At 48.6% G+C, this 17,851-nt stretch overlaps 1 protein-coding gene across 3 annotated transcripts in view; it reads left to right on the forward strand.

The window, feature by feature from the left end:
• Window positions 1-17,481, forward strand: part of CAPN1 (calpain 1) — a 26,001-nt gene extending 8,520 nt beyond the window's left edge. Inside the window, exons 11-22 of one of the 3 annotated variants that reach the window (XM_007117417.3) lie at window positions 10,515-10,696; window positions 11,590-11,601; window positions 12,392-12,603; window positions 12,710-12,749; window positions 13,326-13,391; window positions 13,478-13,535; window positions 14,322-14,386; window positions 14,786-14,854; window positions 15,095-15,173; window positions 15,848-15,964; window positions 16,261-16,319; window positions 16,689-17,481. In XM_007117417.3, coding sequence (XP_007117479.1) covers window positions 10,515-10,696; window positions 11,590-11,601; window positions 12,392-12,603; window positions 12,710-12,749; window positions 13,326-13,391; window positions 13,478-13,535; window positions 14,322-14,386; window positions 14,786-14,854; window positions 15,095-15,173; window positions 15,848-15,964; window positions 16,261-16,319; window positions 16,689-16,715 — 986 coding nt within the window. In that variant the 3' untranslated portion in view covers window positions 16,716-17,481. The other 2 variants (XM_007117418.3, XM_028501177.1) reach the window with 2 other exon arrangements.
• The last annotated feature ends 370 nt before the right edge of the window (window positions 17,482-17,851 follow it).

A 17,851-nucleotide genomic window follows, 5' to 3' on the forward strand; every position in this document is an offset into this window, starting at 1 on the left:
TGTCCCCTGCATCGGCAGGCGGACTCTCAACCACTGCGCCACCAGGGAAGCCCTGACATAACTTTTTTTATACAATAATTTTACATCCATGTTCATGACTGAGATTTGCCTATAGTTTTCCTTTCTCATACTTACCTTGTCTAGTTTTGGTATTGGTGCTGTATTTGGCTGGTAAAGTGAATTGGGAAATGTTTTCTCTTTTTCTGTTTTCTAGAAGAGTTTGCATAAGGTGGGTATGATTTTTTGCTTGAATGTTTGGTGGAACTGGTCTATAAAGCTGTCAGGCCCGCTGTTTTATTTGTGTGAAGATTAACTTTTGTTATTGAGTATCTTTAATGGTGATTGAATTATTCAGGCCTTCTATTTCCTCTTGAGACTATTTTGATGAGTTTTATTTTCTAGAAGTTTATCCTTTGCATCTTGTTGTCACAATTATTAGCATGAAGTCATGCTTAATATACCATACCTCATCTGTAATGATATCATCTCTTTTATTGATAATATTGCTTGTTGGCATTGTCTCTTTTGTTTTTATTAATCCTGTGAGGGGTTTATCAATATTAGTCTTTATTTTTTTTATTTTTTTTTTTTTTTGTGGTATGCGGGCCTCCCTCTGTTGTGGCCTCTCCCGTCGTGGAGCACAGGCTCCGGACGCGCAGGCTCAGCGGCCATGGCTCACGGGCCCAGCCGCTCCGCGGCATGTGGGATCCTCCCAGACCGGGGCGCGAACCCGGTTCCCCTGCGTCGGCAGGTGGACGCGCAACCACTGCGCCACCAGGGAAGCCCCAATATTAGTCTTTAAATAGAAATGATTTTTTAACTTTATTGATCCTTTTTAGTATTTTTTTTCTAGATTATTAATCTTTGCTTTCTTGTTATCTCATTCCTCTGCTTTCTTTGGATTTATTTTTAGACTTTATTTTATGATGTCTTTTTTTTCTTTCCAGTTTTATTGTGATGTAAGTGACATTCAGCACTGTATAAGATGCACAGCATAATGATTTGACTCACATACATCATAAAATGATGACCACAGTCAGTTTAGTGAACATCTATCATCTCATATAGATACAACATGAAAGAAATAGAAAAAATGTATTTTTTCCTTGTGATGAGCACTCTTAGTCTCTTAGGCTTTACTCTCTGCACAGCTTTCATATATAATGTCTAGCAGTGTGAATTCTATTTATCATGTTGTACATTGCAGCCCTAGCACTTATTCACTTTAAAACTGGAAATGTATACCTTTTGACTACCTTCATCCAATTCCCTCTGCCCCCACCCCTTGCCTCTGATCGCCACAAGTGTGATCTCTTTTCCTATGAGTTTGTTTGTTTGTTTTTGAAGGGTAATTGAACTACAACGCTGTGTGAGTTCCTGGTCCACAACATAGTGATTCGATATTTCTGTACATTTCAAAACGATCACTACAATAAATCTAGTTGTCATCTGTCACCATACAAAGATATTACAAAACTACTGACTATATTCCCCACACTGTACATTTCATATCTGTGACTCATTTATTTTGTAATTGAAAGTTTGTACCTCTTAATCTCTCTTACCTATTTGTCTTCTCTCTCTCTCTCCCTCCTCTCTGGCAACCACCTGTTTGTTCTCTGTATCTCTGACTCTGTTACCGTTTAGCTCTGTTTGTTCACTTGTTTTGTTTTTTTTAGATCCCACATATAAACAAAATCATCCAGTATTTGTCTTTTTGAATTAGTGTTTTCATTTTCTTTGGAAAAATACTCAGGAGTGGAATTGCTGGATGTCATGGTAGTTCTATTTTTAATTTTTTGAGGAATCTCCATAGTGAGGAATTCCATTTTGAGGAATCTCCATGTTCTCCATAGTGGCTGCACCAATTTACATTCCCAGCAACAGTGCGCAAGGGTTCCCTTTTCTCTACATCCCTGCCAACACTTATTTGTTGTCTTTTTAATAATAGCCATTCTGACAGGTGTGTGGTGAAATCTCATTGCGATGTTGATTAGTCATGTTGAGGATTTTTTCATATGTTCGTTGGCCATCTGTATGTCTTCTTTGGAAAAATGTCTATTCAGTTCCTCTGTCCATTTTTTAATTGCGTTGTTTGTTTCTTTGATGTTGAGTTGTATGAGTTCTCTGTATGTTTTGGCTATTAACCCCTCATCGGATATATCATTTGCAAATTTCTTCTCCTCTTCAGTAGGCAGTCTTTTCATTCTGTTGATAGTTTCCTTTGCTGTGCAAAAGCTTTTCTGTTTGATGTAGTCCCGTTTGTTTATTTTTGTTTTTGTTTCCCTTGCCTGAGGAGACATATCCAAAATAATATTACTAAGACCCATGTCAAAGAGCGTACTGCCTATGGCCTCTTCTAGAAGTTTTATGGTTTCAGGTCTTACCTTTAAATTTTTAATCCATTTTGAGTTTATTTTTGTATATGGTGTGAGAAAGTAGTCGAGTTTCAGTTTTTTGCATGTAGCTGTCCAGATTTCCTACCATCATTTATTGAAGAGGCTGTCTTTTCCCCCATTTTATATTCTTGACTCCTTTGTCGTAAATTGCCCATATAAGTGTGGGTTCATTTCTGGGCTCTCTGTTCTGTTCCATTGATCTATGTGTCTGTTTTTGTACCAGTACCATACTGTTTTGATTACTGTAGCTTTGTAGTATAGTTTGAAGTCCGGGCGTGTGATATCTACAGTTTTGTTCTTCTTTCTTAAGATTGTTTTGGCTATTCAGGACCTTTTGTGTTTCCATACAAATCTTAGAATTATTTGTTCTAGTCCTGTGAAAAATGTCATTGGTATTTTGATAGGGATTGCATTGAATCTGTAGATTGCCTTGGGTAGTATGGTCATTTAAATAGTATTAATTCTTCCAATCCATGAGCACAGTATATCTTTCCATTTGTGTCCTCTTCAATTTATTTTATCAGTGTCTTATAGCTTTCCAAGTACAGGTCTTTTACCTCCTTAGTTAGATTTTTTCCTAGGTATCTTATTCTTTTTGATGCAATTGTAATTTTATGACTTCTTAAATTAGACACTTATTTCATTAATTTTTTTTTCTGTGTATGCACCTAAAATGATAAATTTCCCTCCAAGTGTACCTTTGAGTTACACAATTTTTTTTTTTTTTTTTTTTTTTTTCCTGAGTTACACAATTTTGATATGTAATGTTTTCAAGTATTGTAATACCATAAAATTTACACTTTTAATGTGTACAATTCAGTCATTTTAATATGTTCACAATGTTGTGTGATCATCACCATCACCTAACTCCAGAACATTTTCACTGTGCTCAAAAGAAACGCTGTATCCATTAGAAGTCACTCCCTAACCCTCTCACCCACCAGCCCTGTAACCACTAATCTAATTTCGTCTTTATAGATTTGTGTATTCTGGACATTTCATATAAATGGAATCATGCAATATGTGGCCTTTTGTGCCTGGCTTTTTTCCCTTAGCATCGTGCTTTCAAAGTTCATCCATGTTGTAGTGTGATCAGTACCTCATTTCATTCGTAGGGCTGAATAATATTCCATGATATGGATACACCACATTTTGCTTATTCATTCCAAAGTTGATGAATTGTTTCCAGTTTGGGGCTATTATATGAGTAATGCTGCTCTGAACATTTATGTACGTGTGTTTGTATGAGCATATGTTTTCTTGGGTCTAAAGTAGGAGTGAAATTTTTAGGTTGTATGGTAACTCCATGTTTAACTTTTTTTTTTTTTTTTAAAGAAGATGTTGGGGGTAGGAGTTTATTAGTTAATTTATTTATTTTTGCGTGTTGCGTCTTCGTTTCTGTGCGAGGGCTTTCTCTAGTTGTGGCAGGCGGGGGCCACTCTTCATCGCAGTGCGCGGGCCTCTCACTATCGCGGCCTCTCTTGTTGCGGAGCACAGGCTCCAGACGCGCAGGCTCAGTAGTTGTGGTTCACGGGCCTAGTTGCTCCACGGCATGTGGGATCCTCCCAGACCAGGACTCAAACCCGTGTCCCCTGCATTAGCAGGCAGATTCCCAACCACTGTGCCACCAGGAAAGCCCATGTTTAACTTTTTGAGGAACTGTAAACTGTTTTCCAAAGTGGCAGCCATTTTACTTTCCATTTTACATTCCTCCTAGCAGTGTATGAGGGTTCCAATTTCCCCACATCCTCATTAACACTTGTTGTCCAACTTTCTTATTATAGCCATCCTAGTGGGTGTAAAGTGGTATCACATTGAAGTTTTGATTTGCATTTCCCTGATGACCAATAATGTTGAGTATATTTTCATGTATTTATTGGCCATTTGTATATCTTTTTTGGATGGTCTGTTCAAATAGTTTGCCCATTTTTAGATCGGGTTGTCTTTTCATATATTCTTTATATATATATATCTTTATACATTCTGGATGTGAGCCTTATGAGGTAGATGGTTTGTATGTATTTTCTCCCATTCTGTGGGTTGTCTTTTCATTTTCTTGATAGTGTCCTTTGAAGCACAGAAGGTTTTAATTTTGATGAAGCCCAATTTTTATTTTTTCTTTTGTTGCTCATGCTTTTGGTGTCATAATCTAAGAATCCATTGCCAAATCCATGGTCATTTATCTTTGTGTCTTCTTCTGAGAGCATTATGATTTTAGCTCTCTTATATTTAGGTTGTTGATCCATTTTGAGTTAATTTTTGTTTATGGTGTAAAATAGGTACCCAACTTATTTCTTGTGCTTGTGGAAACCCAGGTGTCCTAGCATCATTTGCTGAAATACTATTCTTTCCCCATTGAATGGTCTTGGCACCCATGTCAAAAATCAATTGGCCATTTATGTATGGGTTTACTTTTGGACTCTCAGTTCTGTTCTTTTAGTCTGTATGTCTATTTTTATTCCAGTACCACACTGTTTTGATTATTATAGATTAGTAGTAAGTTTTGAAGTCAGGAAGTGTGAGTCTTCCAACTTTGTTCTTTTTCAAGATTGTTTTGGCTTCTGGGCCCCTTACAATTCCATATGAATTTGAGGATCGCATCTGCTTTTCACTTCTGTGGGAAAAGGTTGTTGGAATTTTTTTTTTTTTTTTTTTTGGCGGTACGTGGGCCTCTCACTGTTGTGGCCTCTCTCGTTGCGGAGTACAGGCTCCGGACACGCAGGCTTAGCGGCCATGGCTCACAGGCCTGGCTTCTCTGCGGTATGTGGGATCTTCCTGGACCGGGACACGAACCCGTGTCCCCTGCGTCGGCAGGCGGACTCTCAACCACTGCGCCACCAGGGAAGCCCTCTTGTGATGTTTTTATCTGGCTTTGGTATCAAGGTAATGCTGTCCCCGTAGAATGAGTTAGCTTATCAAAAGAAATAGTACTGTAAATAAGAAATCACATAGAATAGTAATTAAAGCACTGTGTACCTATATTAAAAAAGAAAGAACTGAAAACAATTGCCTAATTTTCCACCTTAAGAAACTAGTAAATGGGCAAACTAAACCCAAAGCAAGCAGAAGAAAGCCAAATAAATGAAACAGAGAAACAATAGAGTAAAATCAATGAAACCAACAGTTGGTTCTTTGAAAAGCTGAGCAAAAAGTGCAAACCTTTAGCCAAACTGAACAAGAAAAAAGACAGAAGACTCAAATTACTAAAATCAGGAATTAAAGAGAGAACATCACTATCAACCCAACAGAAATAAATGATTTATAAGAAAATACTGTGAACCATTGTATGACAACAAATTAGATAACCTAGATGAAACTGACAAATTCCTAGAAAGAAACAAACTACGAAAATTGACTCAAGAAAAATAAAAAATCTGGATAGACCTGTAACACTTAAGAGATTGAATCAATAATCAAACCTCCCAGTTATTATTTGATTGTTGATTTTTAACTTAATTTCCTTGCAGTCAGAAAATATGATCTATATGAGATCATAGGTTTGAAATAAACAGAAGGAGTTGCTATGGCCCAACATGTGGTGAGTTTTCATGAATATTCACGTGTTCTTGAAAAGACTGGCTAACACATATATTGTGTTACCACTCCTGTAAATATTTTACATATAACAACCTGCTTAACTTTCACACTGACCCTATGAGGGATGTACTACATTATCACTATTTTACAGATAAGGAAAGTGAGACACAGAGTGATTAAGCAATTTGCCAAAGTAAATAATAAGTGGCAGAGCTGGGATTTGAACCCTGTCAGTGTGAACCTGGAGTCTGTTCTCTTGACCAGTATACTGTTCTCTGAATGTTAGGGGGAATCTTCTATAATTGTTCATTATTTCAAACTTATTGATTACTTTGTCTGCTTAATCTATCCATTATTGGAAGAGGGATAATAAAATCTCACACCATCTTGCTGGCTTTGCCAATTTCTCCCTTTATTTCTGTCAGTTATTTTTCTTTGCATATGTTGAGCTAGGTGCATCAGGTTTTAAATTGTTATAAGTTCCTAGTGAATTAAACTTTTTTTTTTTTTTACTATCTAGTGACCACCTTCATCTTTAATAATTCTTTTTACTTTCAAGTCTGTTTCAGTCTGTGTTACTATGCTGTTGCAGTTTTCTGTTAGTTACTACTAGTACTTTTGTGGTATGTCTTGTTATACCGTTTGATGTCCGATCTTTCTATAGCTCAGTGTTTTAGTTATGTCTCATAAATAGCATATAACTGATTTTTTAATAGTTGAATTTGGAAAACATTGTCCTTTGATTGGAAAGTTTAATCCATTTACATTCATAGTGATTACTGATATATTTGTATTTATTTCAGCAGACTTACTATGCAGTTTCGATTTGTCCCTCCTGCTATGCCTTCTTTTGGATTGAATTTTTTCTTTTCTCTCTGCTAGTTTTTCCCTCTGAGTTTGGAAGACAAAAGAGCTTGCTTAATAAGTTCCAAAGTTAGTTGATCAGTATCTTTACCCTCCACCTGAATAATGTAAAGACTTGAGAATATTTAAGTTGGATCACACCCTCCCTTTGTTCAATCTGCTAACTTTAGCTAGTATTTTAATTCTTAACAGTTTTCTGCCTGTCCTAAATTAAGCATCATCATCGTCCCCATTATTTGGTATAGCCCATATTTGTTTGAATACCCACATAATATCAGTATTTTTGCTCACTATTCTCATGAACGGTGAGACCTTTCATCTGAGATCATTTTCTGTCTGTCTGCAATATATCCTTTTGAATTTCTTTTACTGAGGGTCTTTTGGTGATAAACTTTCTCAGTACTTGTATAAAATGCCTTTATAGTGTGCTCATTCTTGACAATTCTCTGGATATAGAACTCTGAATTGATGTTACTTTCACTTCCCTGAATATGCTGTTACTCTTCACTCTACTTCCACTGTCACTATGTGAGTCGGGAGTCTGTCTGTCTACCATGCCTTCTGAAATGGTTTGTCTTTTCTCTCTTTTAAGATTCTTTTTCTTTGATATTCTACAGTTTGACCATGATGTGTTGAGGTGGGGATTTCTTTTTATTATGCTTTGGATTTGTCGAGCTCCCTGTATATGAAGATTGATGTCTTTCAACAGTTCTAGAAAATTGTTAGCCATGATCTTTTAGAATATCACCTTCCTACTCTCTTTATTTTCTCCTTTTGGAATGCCAATCAAAATGTAAGCTGGACCTCCTCAGTCAACCCTCCAGATCTCTTAACATCTCTTAAATGTTTCATCTCTGAATCTCCCTGGATTGCATTCTGGGTAGTTTCTTTAGATCTATTCTCAATGCACTAATTTTTTTTTTTTTTGCTGTTGTTTAATACATAATTCCAACAAATACATAATTTCACTTGTAAAATTTATTTCTGGAAGTGTTAATGGCTCTTTTTCTAATCTGTTCATTCTCGCTCATATATTCAAGCGTCTCATTTATTTCTTTAAGTATAATAAGCCTAGTCTTTCATATTCTGTGTCTGATAATTTCAGTATCTGAAGTCTTGGTGAGTTGTCATTCGTCGTTGTGACTGCTCATTCTCAGCCATCATGAGGTTCATCCATTGTGGCTGCTGGTTCTCAACCTTCTGAGGTTTTTGGCTTATTTGACCTAGAAGTTTATCTTCAGGAGTTGTTTGAGTTATTGGATGAAGTTAAGTTCCTCTAGTGTTTCTGCCAGTCACCTGGGATACTCCCAACCTAGGACTCTTAAAAATAAATTTTCTCCTTAAGGTTTTTTTTTTTGACCTCATAGGCAGCATGGCTGGCTTGTGGTTATAAATCCTCAGAGAATGTTTCACTTCCTCCAGTGGTTTTATTTTTCTTTCACACTTATGCTGCTGGCATTCCTCACGGGGCTTCCAGTTTTATGGCTGTGATCTCCTACTGGACCTTATCTCCTGCCCCTGAGCCCAGGCAGGACTCAAGATCTCTAGGAGTCTGCAGAAATCCTTTTGCATTATTTACCTTTCATGGCTCCCAGTTTCCATTTTTTAAAACAGCTTTATTGAGATATAATTCACATACCACATAATTCACCCATTTACAGTGTAAAATCCAGTGTGGCCTTTACTATATTCACAGAGTTGTGCACCCATTATCACATCAATTTTAGAACATTTTCATTACCCCCAGAAGAAAACCTACACCCCCTGGCTCTTACTCCCAAGCCCCTCCTCCCCCTCATTTCCAGGCTACCACTAATCTACTTTCTGTCTCTATGAATTTGCTTGTTCCCAACAATAATTTAATATAAATGGAATCATACAACACGTTGTCCTTTCTGACTGGCTTCTTTCACTTAGCATAATGTCTTCAAGGTTCATCCATGTTATGTAGCATGTGTCAGTACCCCATTCCTTTTAATTGCTGAATAATATTCCATTGTTTGGTTATATCACATTTTGTTTAAATTGGGTTGTTTCTACCATTTGGCAATTATAAATAATGCTACTTGGAACAGTCACATGTTTTTTGTGTGGGTGTATGTTGTCATTAATCTTGGATATACACACACACACACCCACAGGAGTGGAATCGCAGGGTCATATGGTAATTCTGTGTTTTACCATTTGAGGAACTGCCAGGCTATTATGCAAAGTAGTTGCACCATTTTATGTTCCCACCAGCTGTGCGTGAGGTTCTGATTTCTCCACATCCTCGCTTATTTTTTTTAATTTTTTAAAAAATAAATTTATTTATTTTTGGCCGCGTTGGGTCTTCATTGCTGTGCGCGGGCTTTCTCTAGCTGTGGAGAGCGGGGGCTACTCTTGGTTGCCGTGCACAGGCTTCTCATTGCAGTGGCTTCCCTTGTTGCGGAGCACAGGCTCTAGGCGTGTGGGCTTCAGTAGTTGTGGCACGCAGGCTCAGTAGTTGTGGCTCGCGGGCTCTAGAGCACAGGCTCGGTAGTTGTGGTGCACGGGCTTAGTTGCTCCGCGGCATGTGGGATCTTCCCAGACCAGGGCTCGAACCCATGTCCCCTGCATTGGCAGGCGGATTCTTAACCACTGAGCCACCAGGGAAGTCCCCACATCCTTGCTTATTATCTGTCTTTTTGATTAATGTTAATTTTGTATGTGGGGAGGGGGAAATGTTGGACTTATTGGTGCCTTTAAAAAGAAGTTTTGCATATTCTATCCGGCACTTGGTTGTTTTAGTCAGGAGGATTGTTCAGGCAGCTGAATCACTAAATTGCCAGAAATGCAAGTCCCTCTCAGCCCTTGCAGCTCAGTGGCCTCCTCTCAGACCCTGCTTTCTCTTGCCCTCTTCTAAGTCTCTGTCCCCACAGCAGCCACCTTCTTTTTTTTTTTTTTTTTTAACATTTATTTATTTGGTTGTGCCACGTCTTAGTTGCAGCAGGCAGGCTCCTTAGTTGTGGCTCCAGGGCTCCTTAGTTGCAGCTTGCCGGCTCCTTAGTGGCAGCAGGCGGGTTCCTTAGTTACGGCAGGAGGGCTCCTTAGCTGTGGCACACGAAATGTTAGTTGCGGCGTGCATGTGGGATCTAGTTCCCTGACCAGGACTCACACCCGGGCCCCCTGTACTGGGAGCACGGAGACTTAATCCACTGCGCCACCAGGGAAGTTCCTGCAGCCACCTTCTAAAATCCTGATCCAATCATGCCCCTCCCAGTGCAAACCTGTCAGGGAGTCCTTTTGCTCTTTGATTCAGTCCACGCTTCTTATCACCGACTCTGCTTCCGCCAGCCAACGTCTGCCAACCTCCCTGGATCGCCTGTGCTCACTGGAGCCCCAGGTGTGGGTCTTTTCTTCTCCCTCTGCCTAGGCTTCCCAGGGCTTCCCCTTCAGGTCTCAGCTCAGATGTCACCTCGAAGATTCCTTCCCTGCCCGTCCGACTTCAGCTTGCTTTCTTTGTAATTGTTCCATTAACTAACCTGACTTGTTCATGCTTTGCCTCCGGTTCGCTCTGGAATGGGAGTTCATGAGGGCAGGGACCCTGTGTGTCCCTGTGGCACATCTGTCACTTGGCACACGGTGGCCACAGTAATATTTGTTGAATGAATGAATGAAAACATGGAGGAGGGAGGGAAGGCTTGGGGAGACTGCTCTGCTTCTCCTCTGATCCCACCTCCCTACCTCCTGCAGCCACCTTCTGGGTGAACCCCCAGTTCAAGATCCGGCTGGAGGAGACGGATGACCCGGACAACGACGACTACAGGGCTCAGGAGTCAGGCTGCAGCTTCCTGCTCGCCCTCATGCAGAAGCACCGCCGTCGGGAGCGCCGATTGGGCCGCGACATGGAGACCATCGGCTTCGCTGTCTACGAGGTGAGTGAGCGGGCGGATCGCCCAGCACCCGGCAGAGAAAGCGGCCTCCCGGCGAGCTCCGCCAGGGGGCGCCAGGGGCGCCCGAGGACAAGGCGGCGCCCGCCCATCCTGAGCCGAGTGGGGCCAGTCACACCCCTGAGGCGCGCAGCCCTAGACTGAGCCTTCGGGAGGCACCTGCTGAGCCCCTCCGCCAGGGCTGGGGCAGCCAGAGGCCTAAAATTCATCCCCTGAAGCAGATGGAGGATGAGGAAGATGTTTAGCTAGGAGAGGGGAAGATTCCGGGATCCTCCCCTGTCCTTAGAGGCTGCATGGCTGCTCTGGGGCAGAGGTATCTCCTTAGCTGACGCCTGGGAGAAAGACTTTGACGAGTTTCAGAAAGCAGTGGGCAAGGGGTCTTCCCTGAAGGAGTAGTGAGCGCCCCGTCTTGGAAGTATGTATGCAGAGGCTGGCCATGGCGGGCCCTGCTTCACGCACTGTACTCAAGACAGAAACTTCTGGATCTCCCTGGTGGGGGTAAAGGACAGTCGCAGCCTCAGCCCAGGCCCACAGCCCCTTGTAGCAGATTGGGGTGGACCTCCGATGTCCCTGGGCTGGAGGACTCTGCAGTTGGCCGCCACGGGGGGCGGTCCTGGAGGCTCTGGTTCAGAGCTGAGGTGCAGGGCATTCCAGGGACAAAGAGGGCCCTGCCTGGGCCTCCCTCCTGGGGTCCCGGGGTCCCTCTCTGGCATGAATACAGGTCTGGGTCAACACTGGCCCCTGTCCAGGACCCTGTCTCCTGGTCTCCTTATCCCATCATTTTCATCTTAAGAACTCAGGGCCGCTGCCCAGCACACACCACAGCATCTGCCCCTGGGCCAAGCAAGCATCTCTAACTTCCTTCGTCTCTCTGGCAGGTCCCTCCGGAGGTAGGTGTGGCATCTGGCTCGCCTGGATTTACACAGCCCTGAACACACATGGCCCAATGGAGCCCAGAGGGAGCAGGACGCGGCAAGCGCACACGTAGAGAGCTAAGGAGTCTCCTCCTTGGGGCTAACTCAGCGCCCCCACCCCCTGCCCGCTGTTCAGTGGGCAAAGCAAACACTGTCCTGGGGGTCAGAGCAGGTAGTAAGTAAGGGAGCTGGATTTGAACCCTGGCCCTCAGAGCCCCACCTGACACGCACCCGTGAGGCTCCTCCTGTCTTGCTGTTTCCACTGAGGCCGTCTGGGGTGCTGGTTAGGAGCAGGGTGGTAGTGGGCTGAGTGTTCTGTACCCTTGAGCAAGCTGCTTAGGCTCTAAGCCTTGGCCTCAGTGTCTGTAAAACGAGTTGTCCTGAGCGTTAAGTGAGGTGACATGTGTAAAAGGCCCTGCAGTGTCTGACACAGGGGAAGCTCCGGGTAAGGATAATGAGAAAGTTATTTCATGGTGTCACAGTATCCACATTCACGTCATGGTGTCTCTTCCCCTCCGCCCGGTGCAGTAGGCAGGGCTGTTACCCCCGTTTTACAGATGAGGCAACAGGCGCTCTGACTTGTCAGGGTCAGGTAGCCTGTGGGCGACTGAGCCGTGACACAGCTCTCCAGCCGCTGGGCCTGAACCTGGAGCCTGGGGTCTGGATCTGGGTCTGGTTCTGGGTCTGGATCTGGGTCTGGGGGCAGCCCCTAAGGGTGGGCTGAGCGGGCAGCCGCAGCCCCCGCTCCCTCCTTCCCTCCCGCCAGCTGACGGGCCAGCCGGCCGTGCACCTGAAGCGGGACTTCTTCCTGGCCAACGCGTCTCGGGCCTGCTCCAAGCAGTTCATCAACCTGCGGGAGGTCAGCACCCGCTTCCGCCTGCCACCCGGGGAGTATGTGGTGGTGCCGTCCACCTTCGAGCCCAACAAGGAGGGCGACTTTGTGCTGCGTTTCTTCTCAGAGAAGAGCGCTGGGACCCAGTGAGTAGAAGGCCCCCCAACACCGCTCTCTGTGCACCCCCCACGCCCCTCCTGCCCGCCCCCCCCCCCACTAATGACTGGCCCCCTGTCTCCCCACCCTCTGCAGAGAGCTGGACGACCAGATCCAGGCCAATCTCCCTGACGAGGTACGTGCCCTGCCCCCACCAGCCACCCTCCTCCTCTCCCTCACCCTGGGTGTCCTGTGCCCTGGGCTGGCAGCGCAGAGCCCCTCCTGGCAGGAGCCGTAAGAGTAATACTAATCCCTCATTTGCCCCGCACTTTACAGTTTGCAAAGAAAGGACTTTGTGATGATAATGGCACAGGGTCCCTGGGTTCTTGCTCTCTGCTGGGTCTGTGCTGAGCTCTTTACCTGGGTCACCCCGTTTCCTCCATAACAGCTGTGTCAGGGTGCTGTCACTATCTACCCTCTCAGTGGGAAACTCAAGTTCAGAGAGGTTAAGGAACTTGCCCAAGGTCGTGCAGCAGGGAATCAAAGCCTCAGTGTTCATCATTGAGCTGAACTTCACCCTCCACCTTTAGGCCACAGAGGCCTGGACAGGGATAGAGTAGGGGCCAGTGTCCCATTTTACAGATGAGGAGAGTGAGGCTCAGGTGAAGTGACACATAGCTGATGAGTGGTCCCAGCCCTGCCTCCAGCAGCGGCCCATGCAGGGGCCAGGCTGGGGTGCCCCTGACCTGCTCTCCCCCGCTTCTCCATCCAGCAAGTGCTCTCAGCAGAGGAGATTGATGAGAACTTCAAATCCCTCTTCAGACAACTGGCAGGGAAGGTAGGCTGGGCGTGGTGGACGGCTGCTCGGGGCCACCGAGGGGCAGCCTTTCCCCAGAGTGGGTGCCATCTTCCCTCTTCCCCCAGGACATGGAGATCAGCGTCAAGGAGCTGCAGACCATCCTCAACAGGATCATCAGCAAACGTGAGCATCCCTGAGTGGCTGCTCTCCACCCCGTGTCCTGCTTCCCAGCCCCCCTACCCGCCCCCCATTCCTCCAAACTCCAGAATCTAGCCTCTGCTGCCACCCTGGGCTGAACCCAACCCCTTGGTCTTCGTGGGTGGGGCACCCTCCACCACCTTTCCGAGCCCTGCTCACCCCCTTTTTCCTCCCAAGCTCCTCATGCCGCCTTGCTGTTCTCCGTGCCTGAGCGCTGTGCCTGGTGTAATTAGAAGCTTAGCCGGCTGACAGCACCTTAGGGCCAGTGTGTGGGGCCCCCTTCCTCCCAGAAGGCAGGTGGCCGGCTTCACTCCCCAATGTGCAAAACTGAAGGCAACCGCCCTTCAACCTTCCCTTTGCCCCGGCCTCTGACCTCTCACCTCCGACCTCTGTCCGTGCTGTTCCCTCAGCCCAGAACCCCTCTCCTGCTCTTCTCACCCTTCGGGGCCTGCAGCAAACCCCACCCCTGCCGTGACCCCCTATGCTGCACGTTTCTACTGTGTTTCTTTCACTTCTATTTAGCGCTGTTCCTTTTCACTCGGGTCTAATGGTGGTGTCGACGTGCCTGTTGGGACACCGGCTTGACTGCTAAAATACCTTAAACTCTCTTTTCTGATGATGGAAACAATCCTACACACCTCCTAGCCTAGATTTCACACACCAGGGGACAGGAACGGTGCCTCCCGGACCCTTGTCCCACCCGTGGGCCCGGCACGGGGCAGGCCCAGGAAGCTGGCTGGGTCGAGGTGCTGGGACTGGTTTTTCTTGCAGACAAAGACCTGCGGACCAAGGGCTTCAGCCTGCAGTCCTGCCGCAGCATGGTGAACCTCATGGACGTATCCTGCCTTTGCTTTTGCCTCCTGAGCCAGGCTTTGGGTTGGGATGTAGGCGTGGGGAGAGCCCTGGGTGACCCATCCCAGGAGCAGCGCAGAGAAAGGGACAAGTGTGGACAGACCACTTCCTTCCTGGCATCTTCCCACTGATCGGGGTGGGGTGGGGACCGAGGCACAGGCCTGTGTTGAGTGAGAGGCGGGCAGGGCCCTGTCTGCAGGTGACCCTAAGGCTGGTGCTCTGTTTGCGCCCCTCCCAGCCACCCCGATTCAGGCCTGGCCCCAGGCAGCTGTCTGCGGGCTCCTGCCCCTTCTCCCCTCCCCCTCCTCGTCTTGCTCTCCCCGGTGCTCACGAGCCCAGTGCCTGGTTTAAGCTGTGGGGTTTTCTTCTTAATGGCCGCTCAGCGTGACGGCAACGGGAAGCTGGGCCTGGTGGAGTTCAACATCCTGTGGAACCGCATCCGGAATTACCTGGTAGGTGGTCCCTGCTGGCAGCACCCTCCCCTCCTCTGCAGCCTCGGTCACAGGGGGCGGCCCGGCTCCGGCTCCCAGACCAGCTGTGTGGACTAGGCCCTTGCCCTGGGTCTGCCTCTCCGAGCCCACGTATCCCAGCGGCTGACCCCCTTCGGGCCTCTCCCCTCCACCCTGGGCAGACGGGAAGGGCTGGATGCTCGCCAGGCCCTCACCCTCTGCCCCCCACCCCCGCCCCCCCAGTCCATTTTCCGGAAGTTTGACCTGGACAAGTCGGGCAGCATGAGTGCCTACGAGATGCGGATGGCCATCGAGTCTGCAGGTGAGGCCTGAGGGCTGGTGGCACTCGTGGAGCCCCAGGGAGATGGCCCTGGCTCGCTTCTCTGACAGCTACCCAGGGCGGTGGCCCACCCACTAGCCCTTGTCCCTGCGGGGGGGTGATGGCAATGGCGGTGAAGTAGTAACAGCCATCTACTGCCTTTTTCTCCTGGTGACTGAGCCAAGCGCTTTATCGGCATTTCCTTTTGTTCTGACTGCAGCCTGATGAGGATAGGGTCTTTCATTATCCCATTGAGCAGAGACGAGTGCAGCTCAGAGAGGGTTAGTGACTGGCCCGAGGCCACACAGCCAGGGAGGAGTGGAGCTGGCCTCCAGAGCTTCCACAGGGAGCAGTGCAGGGCTCAGCCTCACAGTCCCACGTCAGGATGAGGCCAGGGCCCTCATCAGCGTTCAGAACAAATGAAACTGCACCCTGGGCCCTGATGGCCAGCGCCTGCTTCCCTGGGCCCTGATGGCCAGCGCCTGCTTCCCTGGGCCCTGATGGCCAGCGCCTGCTTCCCTGGGGCAGTCTGGGTCCTCAGGCTCCCCTGGACCAGCACTCGCCCAGCTCCTGGCCCTGCCCAGGAGGTCTTCATGCCCCCCAGCCCTGGGGCTCACCCTGCCCAGCCTCAGTCCCCCTTCCGCCCCCTCTGGCCCTCACGTGCTCTCCTGCGCCAGGCTTCAAGCTCAACAAGAAGCTGTACGAGCTCATCATCACCCGCTACTCGGAGCCCGACCTGGCTGTGGACTTTGATAACTTCGTGTGCTGCCTAGTGCGGCTGGAGACCATGTTCCGTGAGTGTCCCCGCCGGCTGCCCCCTCCAGCTCAGTCCCCAACGAGGGTCTCGGGGAGGTGGGGTCCAGGCAAGCTGAGTGCCAGGCGACGGAGTTGGGTGGGAACTCTGGAGGGGGCTCTCGAGAAGCAGGGAGGGCTGCTCCCCGGCTGTGAGGCTGAGAGAGCTTGCGGCGCTGTGGGGAGGTGGGGGTGAGGCGGGAGGTGGGGGTGAGGCGGGAGGTGGGGCCTGGTCCTGGCCCTGCCTGAAGGGCCCACTGAGTTCTCAGCCCCATGTCATCATGTCTTGAACACGCAGGGTTTTTCAAGACTCTGGACACGGATCTGGATGGAGTCGTGACCTTCGACTTGTTTAAGGTGGGGCTCTCCTCCGGTCGGGTTGGGGAAGGTGCTCAGGGGCAGTGTTTTCTTACCCTCCTGCGCCGGAGGCCGCGGCCTCAGCGCCAGCCCTAAGGCCGACCGCCTGGGTCCTGCAAAGACACGCTTGGGTGTCTGGGTCCTGGGAAGGATGGGCCAGACCCCTGGAGGCCTGTACAGGAGCCAGCAGCCTGGGCTCCCAGGGGTCGAGTAGGTAAGAGAGTGCCCGTGCCCCTCCCCGGGAGGGTCCCTCTCCCACCTGCCCTCAAGGGGGTGAGGAGATGGCGACTCCTGAGCCATGGAGCTGGGAGGCCGGACTTGGGGTTTCTGCCCTGGCTGACCCCTCTCTCTACGCCCTCTGCCCGGCAGTGGTTACAGCTGACCATGTTCGCATGAGGGGCTCTTGCACGAGCCCCTTGCTGTGCTTCTCTGCCCTCCTCGTCTGCCGGGCCGTGCCTTCCCGCCACGCCGCACCAGGCCACACCAGCTGCAAGTGCCTTCCTTGGAGCAGGAGGCGGCCTCTTCCTCCTCGTCCTCACCTCCCGGCCGCCCCGGTTCATTTGTTCTGGGCATAGCTGTGTGGCCCTTCTTGCCTCCACTGGCCACGGGCTCAGATGGACTCCCCCAGCCCCTCTGGTTGCCAAACCGGGAAGGCAGCTTTTGCTAGTTCCTGCCTCAGGATGGGGCCCCAGGGGGAGCTGACGGCCCCAGGCCTCTGGACATCCTGATGTGTCCCCTCCCTCCCTCCACAGGCCACCCATTCCGCCCCCAGGCCCACCACGCCCCACCTGCAGACTTTAAACTATAACCACTAACTCTGCACAGGCTGCCGTCCAGCCGTGCGGAGCGCCCTCCCAGCTGGGGCCTCCTCCGCAGGGCTGGGAATGAATGCCTGTTCCTTCCTGTACCGAAGCCAGTGCCCCCCTCTGCCCCACGTTCCCCCCAGCCCTGTCCCCACTTGCCGACCAGGAGCCGCCTGGCCTGCGGGGTGGTCAGGCCTTCCCTCCCTCCCCCCCTCCTTTTTTATACTGGTGATTTTAAAGGGGCCTCTGTGGGGACTGATGTACCACCTATGGGGGTGCCAGAGGCACCTGGGCATGGGGTGGGGCAGTCTCATGTTTCCATGCAGAGAAACCCCAAATAATAAAGGAAACGGCCCCACCTTTGACTCTGGAGTGTGTTTCTGCCTAAACCTGCTGCCCAGGAGGGCACAGCAAGCCTTGTCCTGCAGGGACTGCTCAGGGCCTCACACCCGCCCCCTGCCCTGCCCTCCATCCCCTTCCCCATCGCCCTGGAGGCTCACACCTCTGCTGGAGTCCTGGGCATCTGGGAGGGGAGGATGGGGCCCCCGCTGCAGGGACAGGGCCATACTGCTGAGGTCCCACATGGCCCTGCTGATCCTACATGGCCCCCTCCTCTAAGCCCTGACCCCTTCTTTCCCCACACACTCTGCCCGTGTGGCTCTGGCTGAAACCTAAACCCCTACTTAGCGCAAACCTGACCCCCAGGAACCTCCCCAGAACACAGAGCCT

The sequence above is a fragment of the Physeter macrocephalus genome, chromosome 16 (genome assembly GCF_002837175.3).
Source record: "Physeter macrocephalus isolate SW-GA chromosome 16, ASM283717v5, whole genome shotgun sequence".
In the NCBI taxonomy this organism is placed as follows: domain Eukaryota; kingdom Metazoa; phylum Chordata; class Mammalia; order Artiodactyla; family Physeteridae; genus Physeter; species Physeter macrocephalus.